Source organism: Vanessa tameamea, chromosome 14 (genome assembly GCF_037043105.1).
Source record: "Vanessa tameamea isolate UH-Manoa-2023 chromosome 14, ilVanTame1 primary haplotype, whole genome shotgun sequence".
NCBI classification, from domain to species: domain Eukaryota; kingdom Metazoa; phylum Arthropoda; class Insecta; order Lepidoptera; family Nymphalidae; genus Vanessa; species Vanessa tameamea.
In genome coordinates, this window is record NC_087322.1 from 1,190,339 (window position 1) to 1,210,224 (window position 19,886).

Consider the following 19,886-nt stretch of genomic DNA (forward strand, 5'->3'; position numbering starts at 1 on the left):
ATATCATAGTTAATAACGTTATATGGTTAACGTGCTTGTGGGTAAAGTAAGAGAACGCAAGCATTCCATCTGACTGCTATGAGAAGATTACTATACAATTTTTGGGTGTGTCGATCGCCTCATCAATTGAATCGTCAGTTTCGGAGATTAATATCGGCTACATACAAACAAATTTTACATCTCTATAATATTAGTATAGAAGCATAGATTGTGTGATTTACCTAAATTTTCTTGAGTGTTAATAGTTATCAGATTTTCCGTTGACTTAATTTTAATATTTAATTCACTTAAATTTCCTAAAGTTGTGATGTGGACAATATTCGATAAACAAATTTAATCAAGAAATACTGGAGTATGTGTGTCAATAAAGCGCAATATCGCATGATGAATTCATGCAAGCATATTGGCTGCCGAGGTCAGATCGACTCGCACGGACTATGGAATACTTGAGTTTTAAATCTGACCTCTTGTAACCTAGTTTAAAAAGGCCAAATTTGATATTAAACATATTACAGCAAACGGCATTTCTGTTCTCTAGCACGATAGTCTTGAAACAAAACTACTTATATAATATTCTGTATAATATCAAAATTTTCATTCAGTAGAACTATTCTATCAAACAACCAAACTCGATATTGCCTTATTTTCTCTTGAGGATAAGATCTGGAGATTATTTCACCGCGCTGCTTCTATGTGGTCGGATTTTATTTCACAGATGCAGGTTTTCCCATGTTTTTTTCCTTCCGAGCACGTGTTGAATTATAAATACAAATTAAACTCATATAAATTCGGTACTTCCCTGGGTTTTTATTCGTAATCAGCGGTAATCATTCACGTGTTCAAAACATGTCATAATATAGGTATTATTAGGATATAGGTAGGTTTTATTAGGATAAAACTTATCTTAAGTAATATAATAGTCTAGTGATACAAATTCAGTTAGGAATGCATTACAAGGTCTAAAACGAAGATAAGAAATCTTTACCTTGTTAAATTTTTTAAACCTCTGCAGTGAATTATAAAAATGGGAAAAGGGAAAAACGGAGCAAAAAGTGTATCCATAATTATAGTTGTTTAGTTACAAGAGGTTTACGAGTTGAAACAAGTCCAGTTGTAGATTTGCTGGTATTAATACCATCTAGTGGACTAAATGTAGTAATCGATTGGATAAATACATTACAAGTAATATCTACAGAGCTTTAACCAACTATAAGCGCAACTACTTTATTTCTATTCGATTTGCTTGTTTTCGCCTAAAGATCTCACTAAAGATATTCATAGTATCGTATAAATATTCGATGTAAAGTGAAATACAAACAAGCCATTATATATTTTAAATATAAGAAGAAAAGGTCAACAATCGCGCGTATCTCCTGCCTGTTGATATCCAAACAATTTTTCCTCTAACCACATTTGATATACGGTTTAAGTTTCTTTGAACATTTTTACAAATACTACGCATCTTTACGGGGACTTTATTGAACTAATAAAGGTAATAGAGTTTAGTTCCACTCGAGCGTAAAATTCCTGCGTGAACGCCAAAGTGACAAAAATATATATTTTACGACAGCTCTCTCTGTACCGAACTTTCTAAATAAATTGCCATGTTTTTCAAATTTTGTTCACTCACTCCTTCATTTCTATGTACCTACACATATAGGTATTTACTTCAATATTTATTTGATACTTGCACTTGATGTTCATACTATTTGTAAATTTTCTTAATTTTAAACAAAAGCTAATTTGAGGAAGTTATGTAAAATAATATTTAATTGCTATTTGTAGTAGGTAATTTCTTGCAGTTCTATTTATTTTGCCGAAATAGGTCTTGCATGTTCTTACGAAGCAAGACGATTATAGATATATTTAAATGTTGGCATATTTGAATTAGGGAATGGTTTAGTTTGTCGTATCGGATAATAGTTTAGAAATTAATTAGAGAGTAGTAGGGTGCAATCTAAAAACTACCAAATTGGACATTCAGAGGATCCTTAACGTTAATTCAATGCATCCAATAGCTTAGAAGAAAAGAGAGTGGGGTTTCTTCCAAATGTTGGCGTCCAAAAATCGCATAGAATGCAAAAACTGTATTTTATGACTAATACAAAAATACTGTTAAAAATAAACTTCCAAATTATTTTCTTATTTTGTTTAACGAACGGCTCTGCTTAATTAACTTATGTTTGAAATCCCGCTGGATTAAGGTCGGGTTTAGACTGAATGCAATTCCGCAGACTTGTTGTCTTTTGATTATAAAGCAATACTTCTTGTTAAATTGGTATGAACTTGGTATTATTTTATATGATATGATATTTTGCAACAACTGTTCGTGTATGCGTGTGTTTATTTACTTTTGAAAAAAAAAACAAAATACAATTTTGATCACAGTGGCTGATTTCCAAGACCATTTTTTTATTGTAATATTTGTAATTAATTAAGTAATTCAAAGAAATTGATTCTAAATAATGTATTTAACTGGACGATTTAAAATCAATACTGCATCTGGTCAAACTTGGCTCCACGTCAAGTGATATTAGCGACTCTCAAAATTATGATAAGAACTTCCAAATAACATTACGAGATAAATTGCCCAGTGGTTAAAAAAACGTGGACCTTAACTGAAGATCATTTTGCTTTGACTGTGCATTGAATAACATCCAGTGGTGACACCTCGTCCATATCGCTCTATGAAATATTAATCAATCCTTATGTCACAAATTTGCCACCAACCTTGGGAGCAAATATGCTATGTCCCTTGTGCCCAAGTTACACCAGTTCACTCACTCTTTAAACCGGAAAAACAATACGAAGTATTGCTATTTGATAATAGAATATCAATTACTTAAATCTGAACAGCGTTTTGAAGAAGCTCCTTACTTTCTTCCTAAGAGAAGAGAAAGCCACGTTACGTTATGTTAATCACGTAACGAGATATTTAAGAGCCATTAACTATCAAAATATTTTAACCGATACTGAGCTATGCCAAAATATATCAGAGACGCATTGGTGAGTGAGGTTTAATCTAGTAATCTCGATGTTAATTAATAATGAAGATGAAACCCTGCCAATTGACGTAGATTCGTTTCGTCTGAATTGAATAATTGACAGCTTCAAGTCGTTTCCAGATCTGCCAATTTCATTATCTGAAGACTAGAGATTCTATCGTTCCTTTTATTGCTCACTGTTTTATTGGTAGTTGGAATGTTCCTTTTAGATTTGTCGTGTCCGAGATAATTATCATTTTATTTACTTCGAAATTGCGATTTAAATTGAATGTATATTGTTCAAGACTTTTTTGATGCTTTCGTACACATTATTGGCGATTACACGAGTATTCTATGTTTAGATATAAGTCTTTCTTAAGATTATTTCATTTTAAATATATCAAATTGAATTTATAGTTCTAGAGATAGGCGTGTTCAATCATAAAACATCCATAACTACGTTACTAAAGATGAATTTAAGTTATACAAATTAATATCCATAAATTGACCTAATTACAGTACAGTACATTAAATGTAACAGGATTATAACACCATTAATTAAATACTATTTTTTATGTTTAATAAGTACGTATTAATTTAGTCTGAACTTAGGTTTAAACCTACAGTTAACGCTGCTAATGCATACATAATTAATTAATGTCCAATTACAGAAAATCGTAATATAATACGAAAAGAAGAAAGAAATAATTACAAAATCTCTAATATAGTTTCTTCTGTCAAACAGCAACACTTGGTATTCTTTTGTTCCGGTTTGAACGGTGAGTGAGCCAATGTCAGTACAGGCACAAGGGCCATATCTTAGTTGCCATGTTTGGTGACGCATTTGCGATTGATTTCCAGTCTATGGGCGATGGTGACCACTTACCATCTGGTGGCTCATTTGCTAATCCGCCATATATAATTAAAAAAAACTGTTATAAGACAATATTTTAATACTTTCATCTTTTGTTTCAGATCGGTGCCCTCAAAGGATACTACTTATTATCTCACCACAATGTCCACAAGAGATCGACGGAACCGAGTCATGATCATCACCAGAAACTTATCAATGAACCTGAGGTGAGTACCTATCAATGTACCAACTGTAATCACTATATATTATAAAGCAAAGTCCCGACATCTGTCTGTGTGAACAATTTCATTCGACTTTCACTAATTCGCGGAGTGATTCATGAGGTTTAGGTGTGTAATTCACTTCAGATTTGTATAAAATGGCTAAAATATGGCGATCTTTACTGGCGTGTTCCGCGTAAAGCAATAGAGCTGTATGTAAATGTATGCGACATTCAAAAGGAATTTTTTTCAAGGTAAAATAATGGAACACATGTTATTCAAGATCTTTTCCAATGATATTATATTAATGATACCCATTTGTTTAGTACTCTTTTCTTCTCCTGTGATTTGAATAGGCTATATATATAAACTTTATTTGAGAGGATAATCAGTTAAACGATAATATATCCTTTTCTTTCGTATGTAAAATAAAAGATGGCAGAAAGAGAGGACTCAGTTTTTAACTAAACACCTGCTAAACAAAGTGTGTAATTAGTAAGGTCGTTATTGTTTAAGGTATTTTAATTGTTATATATATCAAGAGCCTTACGATATCTTTGTTAATATATAAGTGTTTGTTGAACTTTAACCTATGTGGGTTTGCACGTCTGAACTCGTAAACTACTAATTCAGACTAGATAATGACATAGCTGACATTCACACGAGCAGACAAGAGGAGTGATAGATGTGAGTTCAACGACCGCGCAGGGTTCTTTATACTCGCAGCTCCGAATAATAATTCAATATTTTACAGTAACTGACGTGGATGATTCCGCGCATGTAAAATAACCTTTTTTCCTTATTATTAAATATTTATAATTGCGTATTATGTTACTTATGTTTTCCGCGATTTCAAATAATACATAGGAGTTTCTCTACATAAATCTAGAATTTATTTCGAAATTCAAAAGAACCAATCACAAAAAAGATAACACTGACTGACTGATGGATATGTCTTCGAATAATTGTTAATATATTTCCGCAAAATTGAATTCTCAAATTATAAAAATTAAAGTTACAAGTTTTAGTTATAGACATAACTTTGTATTTCAAATGCTGGACAAGAGTAACTCTTGAGTTCCTTGCCGGTTCTTCTTGGTATAATCTGTAGTCCAAACCGGTGGTAGTTTTACGTTTAATACAATTCTATAAAATTATGATTCACAAGTGCTTGTAGAAATTCGAATAAAGTATATTTTAATTTGATTTAAATGATAACAGTTAATTTTACATAGGTTCATATTCTCCATCTACTTTACTCAATTCTTTTTCATCCTTCAACTCCGCTATATTTAAAGGAGAATTTTAAATTTTTATGTACTACTCATAATCGAACGCTTCGTTCTGAAGATAATTTACTTTTAAAAATTCCTCCTCATTCGACTACATTCTATACAAATTCCTTTACTGTTCAGGCTATTCGTCTGTGGAACTCTCTTCCTGTTGCAGTAAGACGTGCACAATCACTTGCTTCATTTAAAACTATGTTGAAACAATACTATCTTGCACTTCAATGTTGTATTTAGTACGAGAGAATTTTAGTTTAATTTTATATATAATTTATATCTAACGAAATACATACATATATGTATGCTTGCTAGCTACCAGGTACTGTACATTATTTTATTTTAAATATATTATTATTTCACTGTAATGTATTCATATATTATGTTTATATCTGCCTTGTACACCCCTACCTCTTTCTATATCGGTTTCTTTCCTCTACCCTAAGGTTGCCTGGAAGAGATCGCTGTTTAGCGATAAGGCCGCCTCTTGTGCATCTTTCTTAAATGTGATTCAACTTTATGTTTACTGGTGTACAATAAAGAGTATTTTGATTTTTGATTTGTTTTGTTAGGCTTCGTGCAAGATCGTCTGGGTAGTTACCAATTTTGTTTGGTTGTGCTCCAAGGCACAAGGGACATAACATCTTAGCTCCCAAGATTGGTGGGGAATTGGCGAATCCAGTGTAAGATATACACGTAATAATAAATCTCATAATTACCTATAAATGTTGTTAACATGGTAAAAGGTAATAAGTCAAACAGGGCTGTCTTTTACTTCGAATATTAAATCAATAATGACAGAAATAGACAAATCAGTGGGGAAGTGAGCACTAACGCCGTTTTTATTTAAAGAAAATTTATAGCACGTCGTGATTCTCGCTTCGCGTACAGAGTGTTAGTTTGCAAGATCGGTTGACGTTTACGATAACTGCTCTGCTCCTCGGGGTGCTACTGAAGTTATAGCCATCCTCAATAAACGGCCTATCTAACGCAAGAATTTTTCGAATCGAATTGCTACTTCTGTAGATTAGCGCTTTTACACATACAAATTCTATAATATTAATACTAATAATATTCATATTTGTTTAATAAATTTTCACATTTTCCAAAGCTGCTTATAAAAGGAGATAGTTTCGTATGTACATTATGTATGCTTAACTAATCATTAAAAAATATTGATTTACGGTCTGTAAAAAGAATGCCAGTCGAAATATTTCGTTTCAATTTCGTTAAGTAAGCTTGTGTGCGTGTGTATATGTGCCTATAGTGTAAATTATTTGAATGTTTGTGTAACTAATCGACGATTTGGTGGACTTTAAACGATTGATAATAATCGTAATAATCAATTTGACGACCTACGTGGTCGAGTAGTCTGTATACCGGTTTTCATGGGTACGCCAATCCGAGGTTCCGGGTTCGATTTCCGGCCGATGGAGTCGATGTAGAAAAAGTTCATTAGTTTTCTATGTTGTCTTGGGTCTGGGTGTTTGTGGTACCGTTGTTACTTCTGATTTTTCATAACACAAGTGCTTTAGCTACTTAGATTGGGATCAGAGTAATGTATGTGATTGTCCAATATTTATTAATATATTTTAAAAAAATTTGTTCATATAAGCGTCTTAGGGGTAGGCGGGGCGTAGGCTTACATATCACCGATAATGTAATAGGCAGGCAACTAGCCTGAAAGTAAAATTAAATGGACTAAGGGCAAGCGAATAACGCCTAGATGCTATATAATTAATACGAGAGTTGTCATGTTTTAATACAGTTATTAAATTCGATTAATTTAATAATATCAATATTTCAAGTAGCTACCCTAAAGCAAACAATTTAAAGATTTGAATTCAGAGTTAAATTACACAATGAGGTGAGTTTTGGTACTTAATCTTAGTTGGCCCCGAGAGGTTTGAAATTACACTTAGACACTGTGTTCTAAATTGGTATTCGACTTAGTAATAAGATGTACATATAAATTATATCTACAGATGTAATTTAAATATGTTTCGTTCTGGAAACTTGTAAGAACTGCAACCAGATTATAAACTTTAATGACGTATTAGTATATATTTTGGTTTGTGAATTCGCACAAGTTTTTTAAAGAAAACAAAAGAATGTTTATTAAAAAAAAAGAGTGACGTCATATATACTTCTTACTGTAGCTTTTTATTGGCCTGGGATTTAAACCTTTCCATCAGGTGAGCCTCCTGCACGTTTGCCACCTATGACATAAAAAAAAAATAACCTAGAATCTAATCATATAAACGTGATGGCATTTTTTTATCTTATTGTTTGGCGGACTAGCAAATGGACCACTTGATAGTAAGTAGTCACCATCGTCCATAGCCAATGGCGCTGTAAGAATTATTAACCATTCTCACATCGCCAACGCGCCACCTTGGGAACTAAGATGTTATGTCCCTTGTGACTGTAGTTAATTTTAAGTAAATTATAAATTGACACTGTATGTACATTTGTATTATTAAATATATCTTCCCATCGACAACACAGACATATTTTAATATCGATGGGAATTTTGAAACAAAGAAAAATGTCTAGGAGTTCGTGCATTTAAGTAACAGGGCAGAAATTATCACATGAGGAAAAAGCATTATGACCCCCTAAACCAAAAAACTTCTGGAAAACCTCTTCTCTTAAAAAGGGAGAATTAAACTCCAAAATGCAACTTTTGAGATATTTCAATACTCGAAGTTCAAATTTGTAATTCATTAATATAATTATTTATATTCCTACATTAATTACTAATGTTGTAAATTCTAAAATAAATTCAATAATTTTTCAAAAGCACTGCGTGGTTTGGAACGGAAGTCTGTTTTCATTGTAATTTAATTAATCTATAATTTTGTTAATTTAATACTTTGTGTCTATAATTTAATATCCCAATGTTCCACATGTGACAGATCTCGTATTTATTTTCGATTCTTCTTCTTTCTTCGGACAACAATTTTAATGAAGGAACAATCCTACATGTGTGTGTAATCTTCAAATCGTAATAGATGCCCACTCTTTGGAGTCTACACTAGAAGAAGAAAGCCATTATTGGCTGAAATTTTGAATATCTATGATATTCACATGGATTCGCGGAAAGAAAAGCTTATTTAATGTCGTTATCAGAACTTTAAAAGTAAAATTAAAGTGGATATAAGTAGTTACGTGGAATAGCAGTGTTTTATAATTAAAGTGTTATTAATCAAAAAGAAGATTCTATATTGAATAAATTGCAAATGTCGCTTTAAATGCATAATACTGCAGAGCTATTAGGCGCGGAATATGTAAATCTGAGGTTTGTTTATCTTAATTTTCTTCTGCTTCGATTCAATATCAAAATATACTCTATTCAAGTAGGTTTTTATAAGCACTCTCGAATCGTCATTTTATAGAACTATATTAAGTGAACCTACCACCGGGTCGGAATGTAGATTCTCCCGGGATGAATCGCCAGGAAAATCAGTAGTTACTCTTTACCAACAATTGAATTTAACTTTTGTGCAACAAGTGCCCTTATAAATATAATATATATCGCCTGAAAGTCAACAATTACTAGACGCACGTTATTTTATCGTCTTGTAACTTTAATCTTGTGTTGAATTCGATTTGGGATACGTTAATAGGTGTTTAATCGTGACACAGACGGAGACACGTGTATAAATAGGAGTTGCTTTAATCTGCAGTTACGGAATTACAAAACAAGGTAATGGCTTTGTTATTGTGTTACATGACGAGTGCAATAAAACTAATTAGCCAAAGCTAATTCCGTTTGTTCGAAATTATGACAAATATTTGTTTTGACGAAACCGTCACCTAATGCGGTTTGATGATATCTTTCGTATGTTTTCCTCGAGTTAGTTAATCGTAACCGCGAATAGTGTGCTGTTAAGATGGACGACTAAATGTTTAGTTGGTAATGTATGTATGTATGTATAAACACTTTATTTTCTGTCGTTATTTACTAATTTATTCTTTGATTTCGTTTTTCTCGAAATGAGTTTCAAGAAGATTAAAAATGAATAACTTACTTCATATAAATTTGTTTATAATATGTAGTATGTTAGTTTGTATAATTAACAATAACGTTTAACGGACGTTTAGATAAACACTGAATGCTCTCTCTCTGCCATCATTGATTTGTCATTCGATAAAAGGAGACACAAATATGTTTATCATCCTTTAAACGACGTTTATAATTCGTAACGTTACCAAATCTATACTATCTATACTAATATTATAAATGAGAAAGTAACTGTCTGTCTGTCTGTCTGGCTGTCGCTCTTTCACTGCCAAACCAATGAACCGAATTTGATGAAATCAACCCCTAAAACGCGAGCGAAGCCGCGGGCTACAACTAGTATTACATAAAATAGTATGAAAAAGTGTTAACAATAAATTAACAACTTTGCTTGTATTGAGTTTAGATTTACAGTAGGGAAGATTTATGAACCTAAATATAAATGATACGGTCTGTTACCAGACCGCTTCGTTTTGCAAAAAAGGGGTGTATGATCAATGGAATTAAAAATAATAATAACCTATAACTATCGACGGACGATAGCTTCGTTTGATCATAGCGATACGTTTAGTAGTTATCACGTGATTGGCGTACAAAGGAAAGAAAACATCATATTTAATCATATAAATATCATATCGAATATCAACATCGGACAAGAAGAGACCTCCTTCGACAGCTGGCTAAAAATACACGGCAGAATAAAAAAGAGACAAAGGAATACATTTTTTACAATTTATAATAAACTATGTTTTTTTTTGTGTTTCTGGGAATCTTTGGTGAGAGATGAGTACCTATTCAAAAAAAAAAAAGTAAAAGTTGTTTGTTTTTACGTAGAGGATAATTTCTGGAAAAAAATTAAAAATGTTTTAAGGAATCTAGGAAGCTACAAATGTTCCTGAGTGATATACTAACATATATTATCATATCATTTTCTTAATTAATTGCACCCGGGTGAGCCGGGGCTACCCGTCCCGGATTAATTACACGGACTGCCTGTTCCACTAACATAACTAAGTGACCAAGGTTTTATACTGGTATTTTAGCTTAAAAAATGTGTTAGGAGTGGAGCCGACAATAGCCCAATGGGTCAGGATCGATCCTGCGACTTTTTACATCGCTAGGCGATCCGTAGACCATTGCGCTCTTGACGCTTAAATTATATATATAAATAAATATAAATATTGGACAACATCACATACATTACTCTGATCCCAATGTAAGTAGCTAAAGCACTTGTGTTATGGCAAATCAGAAGTAACGACGGTACCATATACACCCAGATCCAAGACAACATAGAAAACTAATGAACTTTTTCTGAATCGACTCGGCCGGGAATCGAACCCGGGACCTCGGAGTGGCGTACCCATGAAAACCGGTGTACACACTACTCGACCACGGACGTCGTCAATTAGTGTAAACAAATTATTTTTTTTTTTACTTTTTCCAGCATAATATATAGTAATTTATATTAATATTATAAATTCGTAAGTATATCTGTCTGTCTGCTGCTCTTTCATGACTGAACCACTCAACCAAATTTAATGAAATTACGTATCAAGCTAGCTTGAACTCCAAGGAAGGACCTAGGTTACTTTGTGTGTGTTTATGTCTAAACCTGCCGAACAAACTTAAAACGCGAGCGAAGGCGCGGGCGACTAGTATAATTATGTTGAAGTAATTTTCCTATATGTAATAAGGATTATGACTTTGTATTTATAACGTCCGATGAGTATTATAAAGCTCTATAAATTGTTGAAAAAAAGTGTTTTTTTTTTTATGTATATGTATTAAACTTATGTTTTTGACCAAAATAAGGTTATTTTTCTTCGCAGGCAACGCGCAGTCCTAAGAGAGTTTTTGGCGACCCGATTAAATTTCCATATTCGACGTTCACACGAAATCCCTTTCACGCGCCTCGTGCGTCATAATATCAACAACTTATATAATTAAAACATTATATAAAAACGCCATTATCGTCAGTATAACTAATACCATTTAACGCGAACATAAACACTGTGTTATCTGTGTATCACGCATCGAAAAGTTATTACTTAGCTGTATACGGATTATAGGCTTTTCCCTTTGACACAAAAGCACGATTTCCAACAAAATAACAGTGTAATCTGCTCGTATATCAAATTGCGACGGGACATAGCTTAGCGTTAGCGAGACATTTGATAACAGTAATGGCTGAGCCTAATTGAAACGTGTGTTTTACATTGATCGAAATTTCGCGTCGTATACGTCTTTTGTTTCTTTTGGGAGTTTTAATTATCTCATATATAAATATATATGTATATATATAACTTCTACGTGATTTATTAATATAGATACTCAGTGGTAGGCCTCTGTCATCTGGGAATAGCACAATACAGTAATAGGTATCCTAATAAGTATTTTTGTGTTTGGGTTTGATTGTAGAGTGAGTGCGCTAGTGTGTCTAATTGGGCGGTGGTGACCACGTACCACATCAGGTGGGCCATTTGTCGGTCCACAAATATGTATTGTTATATAAGAAAATACACTTATGTGGGTAAGTCTTTGTGTCCGGACCTGTATTTTTTTTTTGTGATATCGGTAGGCGGACGAGCAAATGGGTCACCTGATGGTAAATGGTCACTACCGCCCATAGACAATGGCGCTGCCAGAAATATTAACCATTCCTTACACCACCAATGCGCCACCAACCCCGGGAACTAAGATGATATGTCCCTTGTGCCTGTAGTTACACTGGCTCACTCACCCTTTAAAGCGGAACACAACAATACTGAGTACTGCTGTTTGGCGATAGAATATCTGATGAGTGAGTGGTACCTAGGGCTACCTGGGCTTGCACAAAGCCCTACCACCAAGTATTGATCTGAATTCCGGTGCTTTAAAATTACCGTCCCGGACTATGAGAGTAAAGGGATACAAAGAACATAATTTTTCATCTCCAGCGCAGTTAACTTAATAAATAATCGCCGTGGTCTTATCTAATTTGAAGACGAAGATTCTCCTCAGTAACCCAGACACGTACTTTACTAGTTCGTACAATTTAGCAATAGATAAAGACCGAATAACTATATTTTAAGTATTCGGACTTTGCTAAAGGAAATCTTAATGTCTCACGAGTACCGTTTTATAAGTTAAGTTTTTGTAAATCCAGTAATTGTACCGATACGTAAATGATTGCTCTCGTAATAATAGCAGGCACTTGAATTGTAAAATAAAATATGAGATTTACAGTGTCGTGTCTGTGGGAACTATTTGTTTGTTAAATGCATTATTGAGTACCGTATTTTGTATAATACGTTGAAAATAGTGTTGTTGGCTAAAATATAAACTTAATTGGTTCTTACCCTCGATTTTGGACATCGCACGACTCTATAGACAATTTAAAGCGTTTCCTATGTGGCTACAACAATTTAATTTTTATAAAAATAACCTTTAGTGTACTGCGAGTACCAATAATAGTTTTACGTAAATATCTATCTAATTTTATATTGCCATTCCAATACATGTGGTAAAAAAATAAATATATTTTCATTTCTTTGGACGAACTTTAAATGAAAAGGCTTTCGTTTTTATTAAAGACGTAAATCTACATTGTTATTTTAGATACAATTGAATAATATCCAACGCACACAAAGGAAAAGTTTTACATTTAATAAGGGAGGCGTCGAAGAAAAATTACTTATAAATACAGAAGTCCCGCGACCCTTATCCCTTCGATGGGATAGGATTTCCTCGTTCTAACTTCTTCCATAATCTTTTAATAGAAAAACGAGTATGTATGTATGGTTTCTTTTTTTAAAGTATAGTATAATTTTTGCGTATGGATTACGTCATTGTTACTTTTTTTTTAAATACATGTTATTTTTGCTGTAAGTATTTGAAACGGGATATTTACCGTGTTTTTTATTCTTATTTGGTGGTTCACGATATTTCGACATTATCTACGAATGTCTTGTTCACGAGAACATAATCACTTTAATTTAAAATGTTATTATTTTTAATAAAATGAGTTGCTGTAATTTTACCAATTGTACTCGTGGTCTCGTCGTCTCATTCCGCTACCTCTTCAGGTCATCATTCCACTTAGTTGCGGTAATGTACTAAGAAAATACGTAATTAGTTTCTGATATATAATACGTAGCCAGATCAAACGTTTAGTAGTTTACAACCCGCCTAGTTGGCGTAAACTCTAATGCGCTTCTGTATTTGCACGGAGCTAATTCCAGTATTCACGTTGATCTAATATAAGTTCATACTCTAATATGAATATACTAATATAATATGAATGTACAGACGCTGCAATTTCTTAGAGATTAAAAATCTAGTTCATGCTTAGAATATAATATGTTTTCAAGTTTTTGAAACTTGATGTAGGACTATCTGAAATCCCGTCTAGGTAGGTACCACCCACTCATCAGATATTCTACCGCCAAACAACAGGACTCAGTATTGTTGTGTTCCGTTTTGAAGTTTGAGTGTAGTGTAATGTGTGCCAGTGTAACTGCAAGTACAAGGGACAACATCGTAGTTCCCGAGGTCGATGGCGCATTGGTGATGTTGGATGAGGAATGGTTAATATTTCTTACAGCGCCAATGTCTATGGGCGGTGGTGAGCACTTACCATCAGGTGGCCCATATGCTCGTCCTCCAAGCTATACCATAAAAAACAGTCAACAAAAATGTAAACCAAACTAATTTATATAAAATATTAAATTAAATAACTAAATTGTATAATAATTGAAAATAATAATGTTTTTTATTTTTTTTTATATTACTGGAAAAAATAACTTTGTTTTCATATATTTATTTTTAATTATACATAATTTCTTTCTCAGCAACTGCTCCACAAGTTTGTCAGCTGTGATTCCAATCAAGATATATTTTAAGAAATATAGTCGATTTTAAACTTTGCTCAAGCGAGATACGAAATGATTTACAGAACAGCAGTACCAGTGCGTACTCAGAAACAAACTTCTGTCTGGAAATATTTTTCTAATACTTTACGTGTGAATCATATACAGACACTCACGAAGAGCGATAGTATCAACTTAAATGCAATGAGTCATTTCGTGTTTAGTTACTGCAGCGTTAATAGCGTAACACTGCCTAACATTATGTAGAATCAATTTTCTTGATACAGCATCTAAATGGGATGTCTCTTAGGTCGTTATACGAGGATATGCACCGGACAATTGCTTCGGTCATTTGATAACATTAGGTGATCGATATACTCGACACCAGAACAATGGATTAGATGACGTTGTTAGAAGCTAAGCTAATAGGTATTTTGTCTGTTTTAATTGGACGAAATTGATGGATGCGTTGTTTCATTGGACGATTATTATTGTAAAATATGACAATCCGTAATGGATGCGAGTGCTCTCATCATAAGATCGGTCGGCTTTGTTTGCTCGCCGTGGTTGGTTTTTAGTTTCATAGATTAGTGTAAGCCGGCGAGTATATATGACATATTTACCGGATCATATCGCATACATTTCAAAAAAAGAAGAAACAACACTTTTTTTTTTAATTACAGTGTGTAAATCCACCTTGTCCATAATAGTTGCTCCAAAAATGTTGGTAACTGTAAAAAAAGCGCAGAATCATTTTTTTTTTTTAATTATTAGATATAGACAGTAAAGTAATTACCTTGTGTATAAAAATACAATTTATTTGGAGTTGCAAGACACATATATACCTAGTTAAATACAAATAAAATTAAAATAAAACACGTAAATACAATTAAATCGCATATGTATTTAGTATTATGAAACTAAACGGCCCAATTTTAATAGATACTGCTCCTCCGTGTGTACTTTACACCAATTTACGACTAACATCGAAGTGAACTGCCGAGCTAATAAAACTTGGGGGCGTGGTGTCGGTACTTGCCTATGTTGACCGTCAACCTACAAAATAAACAGCCTTCTACGGACGCTATTACACTGTAAACACCTTCATAATGACCGACCTGGCATATATTTCTTTTTATCGCTATTTGTGTTTTAAATAAAATTTAAAAGAAATTCTTTAAACATATGTATATATTTTTATAAAATATCTATCTCAGACTTTTGATATAAAAAAAAAAAATCTTAATTGTTCATTTCGTCCAAATTATTTGTGGAATTTGTCGTTTATCATTAAGTTAACCTTATTCCATTAATTTCGGGTCGGGTGCTCTTTTTCTATTCCATTCTCCATCTCTAGTCATATACTCAGTCACCCCTTTATTTAGTCATTTGTCATCCCTTGCACAGTCCACCTTTTTCTTGGTGTTTCTGTTGCCTTATAGTGTAATGTATCATTTACATATCCACACCTAGTGTGTTTCTTTTCAGCTTATCTACTATGGACAATACTTCTAAATATTTATTTACATGCGTACTTTTGCTTTGAAAAAAATACACTAATTTTTTTTTGTTTAAGTAGGCTCTTATGATTAGTCACGTAACAGTATTGTATTGAATGCAAAGCTACCACACCGGTTCGAAATATTAGACATTAGCGTGAAAAACCGGCAAGAAATTTTGTATTTCTTATTTTCTACTTAAAACATAGTCAATTACATATAATTAAGTTTATGTTTATATGTCATTTGGAAACCATTGAATGCTAAATCAATGTTATATTTTTAAATACTAATTTTAATGTTCATTTTACTTAATCTAATGAGCTTATTACAAGGATATTCATTAGCAAGAGACGCGTGTTTTACCGCTAGCAACACTGACATTCAAGTGGACTGGTAACATAAGTGAGAGGCGTGCCACCAACACTTCGTGCCTTTCTCGTGTTTAGTACCCTTCATCATAAAAAGTCATCCATTAACCCCTTCACGTTGCTAACTGCTTTATAATGCGTTATGTGATTTAGAACTTCCTTCGAAAATATCTCATTTGCTTTCCACATATATATTTTTCTGATTGTCTATTTAATTATTATTATAGGTAGACTGACAAATGGGCCACCTGATGGTTAGTGGTCACCACCGTCAACAGACATTGCCACTGTTAATGATATTAACCATTGCTTTTAAAGTCAACGCAGCACCGATCTTGGGAAGAAATATGTTAGGTCTCTCTTGCCTGTAGAGACGCTGTCTTAGTTCTTCATTGGCACTGGTATTGCTGTTTGGGGGTAGAATAAAAGATGGCTTACACGCTGTCCACTCAAAAAGATTATAGTACTTTTTTTTACTAAATTTACCTTCACTTGTAAGAATGTGTTTGTCAAATCTTGAAACCATGTCCACCGGATCAATGATGATAAATAAAATTTAATTTTAGTAAATAGATGTAAAACGCTTGTCTTTATTTTTTTTTTATTTAACTTATATTAAGTTAATCAGTGATGCTTTTAAAGCATTTTATATATTATATACTTATTTTTATTTCAAATGGCACGGATAAAGAACCCCTAATATATAAAAGGAGATTTTATTTGAAGACGTTTATTATTTTTATGAATGTTACAAAGTTAGTATTATTTGGCTTTTTCAATATGAAATCCCTTATTGACCGGTCTATTAGCTTTAAGACAAAGGATTCCTCAATAATTTCTGTTTGTTGACCCCACAAGCAAGACCCGAACGGGCCGTACGATTTTTTTCTACGTAAATCTGTTTAAAACCTTTCGGACCCTGCCACAGGACCTTCGCTTTATTAGTTTAGGACCCTATTACGTCACGGCGTATAAGCACAAAGAGGCTTTATCAAGGCTCGTGTGCGTGAGATCGTTTCTACTAGACGACGTAATGACGTGAGCTATTTGTCAATATTTATAATTAGTGCTAATATAATTAGCATCCCATTAAGAAGACCAGTGTGTCTTGTCTTCTTTCATTTAGAAGAACGTTTTCCAAAACGTCTCATACATTCGTGTTACTGAGTTCTGCTGTTTAGCGGTAGAATATCTGATGAGTGGGTGGTACCTACCCAGACGGGCTTGCATGAAGCCCTGCCACCAATATGTAGGGGTAGAGCAATTAATTCAGATTCGAGCATTTCATAAACGAGTGAGAAGAACTAGGCATTACAGTGTAAAAGTATATCTTAGATTGTTATATTACGAGTACTCGTCAGTCAGGAAAGCAGTACTGTAACGGAATGTCAAAATCGAATCTTAGATTGTAACATTACATGCGAGTTCTGTCGGTGATGGGCTTTTAAACATAATAGCAATAGTGTTGTAACGGTCGAAGTCTTACATTTATTTCGGTACATCTCTCAATGGCCATGTGTCTCACTGAAGTTTAATGCAATTTACTTTTAAGTGCAACGGTTCTCTCGTCCAATGACACTAAACACATGTTAACAAATTCTCAAATTATGAATTCGAATTTCAATATTTATAATTTTTTTTTTTTTTTTTTTAATTAATATCTCCATTCCCCACAGAGTGTTGTGTGTTGAGGTATTTTTTGTAATAACGTTATTATAATGTGCCTCTGCATGAGTTTAAAATTGTTTTTTTTTCTAACGAATTTTTGTGTAGGAAATATTAACAGTTTTACGACGTTAAAATCATAAATTCGTCGGGTATATTTTCCCCGTCGACATAACTATGTCGTCGTGTATTTGCACAGCTGAGCGTATGCGTGCTAACAAGCGCCGTTAGAACAATATGGAGGCGTTGTTTGCGTAAAAAAAGTGATTTTTATCAACGTGACGTAACACGGATTTAGAAAATATTTTCTGCAGGAGGTATTATTAAACCGTTTTTGGGATATATTTCTATCCAATCTATGTTATTTATATTTGACGTTTATTTTGTATAAATGTGATATTTCAATTTTAATTAATAGATAGTGAATCTAGTACATAACTTATATATCAGATTTCATTTGGTCGCCGACGTCGGCCGTACGAGTTTAATGAAATAAGAAACGTTTAAACATATAAACTTTCGCGTTTTTGTTTCAACCTGCTTATATTATTTTCACGACAATAATATATTGGATATGTTTTTTTTCTGTCAATATATTCTCAGTAGTAATACGAAATTTGGCGTTTTGAAGTTACAGACATTTTAAACTCTTAGTCTTGCGCCTGATCTCTGTTCGTTCGTGTTGGAATAGAGAGTGCATCTGAGTTTACAGACTCTGCGCCTTGTTCACTCATATTTCGTGCACAATTGACTATTCTCTGAGATTTACGACCTATACCAAATTTCTGTTAAAATATTAGTTATATATATTGGGATCACAGTTATATAATTTTATATTGAGACTCGGTTTGGTATTTCCTTTCGTATCTAATTTAACGTTTATATAAAAATATCGAACGCTTCAAACATGAATAGTTCCCGCAAAGCTTCTTGGCGGAATAAATCGGGTTCATATTTCAAAGAGCATACAACGCCCCGGTTATATAGGCGAGCGTGTGTAACCGAGTCGCGCGGTCATCGTATAGTTTTTATTGGATTAAACAGACAAACTACTATCTTGTTAAATTTATACTAACATGGACTTGGAATATTATAAACGTTGCTTCATATAAATCTGCGAAATTGTGAACGTAATTTTGTTCTTTGTGACGAGGTATTCATATAAATAGATTGTTTTATGTTATTAATGCACTTAGTCTAGTACTTGTATTCGGTATTAATAGGGAGGGGGGTGAGTGAGGGACATATGTATCTTATTAGTTCCGACGACGTGATTGGTTAATATTTCATACAGCGTCAATGTCTATGTGCGGCGGTAACCACATAACATCAGGTGACGTATTCGGTTCGTCTTCTATTATAAATTACAAAAATGGCAATATATAATATAGTAGATTTTAAAGAAAATTAATTCACTGGTCTTCATTGTCATCAGCATCCATTGGCTCAGTGAGAATTTGAAGATGGTATGTTTGTAATGGTTGTTCCTTTCATAGTCAATGGAGCACCGACGCTAAGCTCATTGAGTCCCAGTGCACATTATGAAGTAATGCGCATCGCCTCTGTAATTACAGACGGTCACTCAACTTTGAAGACGCAACGTAGACATGAAATATATTTAAAGATTATATAGATAGACTTTAAACTTCATTTTCCAAAGGTACATGTCATTGGCGCTTCAGCTCTTCTCATAAATATACTATGATCGAATAGTATATTACCCAAATCTATTCTGTCAATCGTCTCAAACAAAATGCTCAAATGAAAGTTTTCGATCAAACACATAAGTAGAATTTTCAACAGCGTTTTATTTAACTTAATATTTAGGTAACGAACTGTACAGAGAACGACGTACACGGCGAAAAGCGGTCGAGTTTTTATTGAATTACCGCGGCACGAAGACAAACAGTTTCATACCTCGTCTCCGGTCTCCGCGGACGCTCACGCACGCCTGTGGTTACTATACGACGCCTTCTGTTCCATTATAACTTTAATGCCTCCTGTCCCTATTTTTATGTAACGATAATTATACCTTTAAAAACTTTACTTTTATTTTTAAATCCTTTTCGATTTGATGGAGTGTTTTACATTTTTAATTTTGATTAATTATCTTTGTTTTGTTCCGAGAGTGTT

At 33.3% G+C, this 19,886-nt stretch overlaps 1 protein-coding gene across 3 annotated transcripts in view; it reads left to right on the top strand.

The window, feature by feature from the left end:
- The window catches only part of LOC113398786 (furin-like protease 2), a 249,430-nt gene that overhangs the window by 213,081 nt on the left and 16,463 nt on the right, over positions 1-19,886 (top strand). For all 3 annotated transcript variants that reach the window (XM_064216986.1, XM_026637686.2, XM_064216987.1), the window contains one exon: positions 3,960-4,064. In XM_064216986.1, coding sequence (XP_064073056.1) covers positions 3,960-4,064 — 105 coding nt within the window. The remainder of the gene's footprint in view (positions 1-3,959; positions 4,065-19,886) is intronic.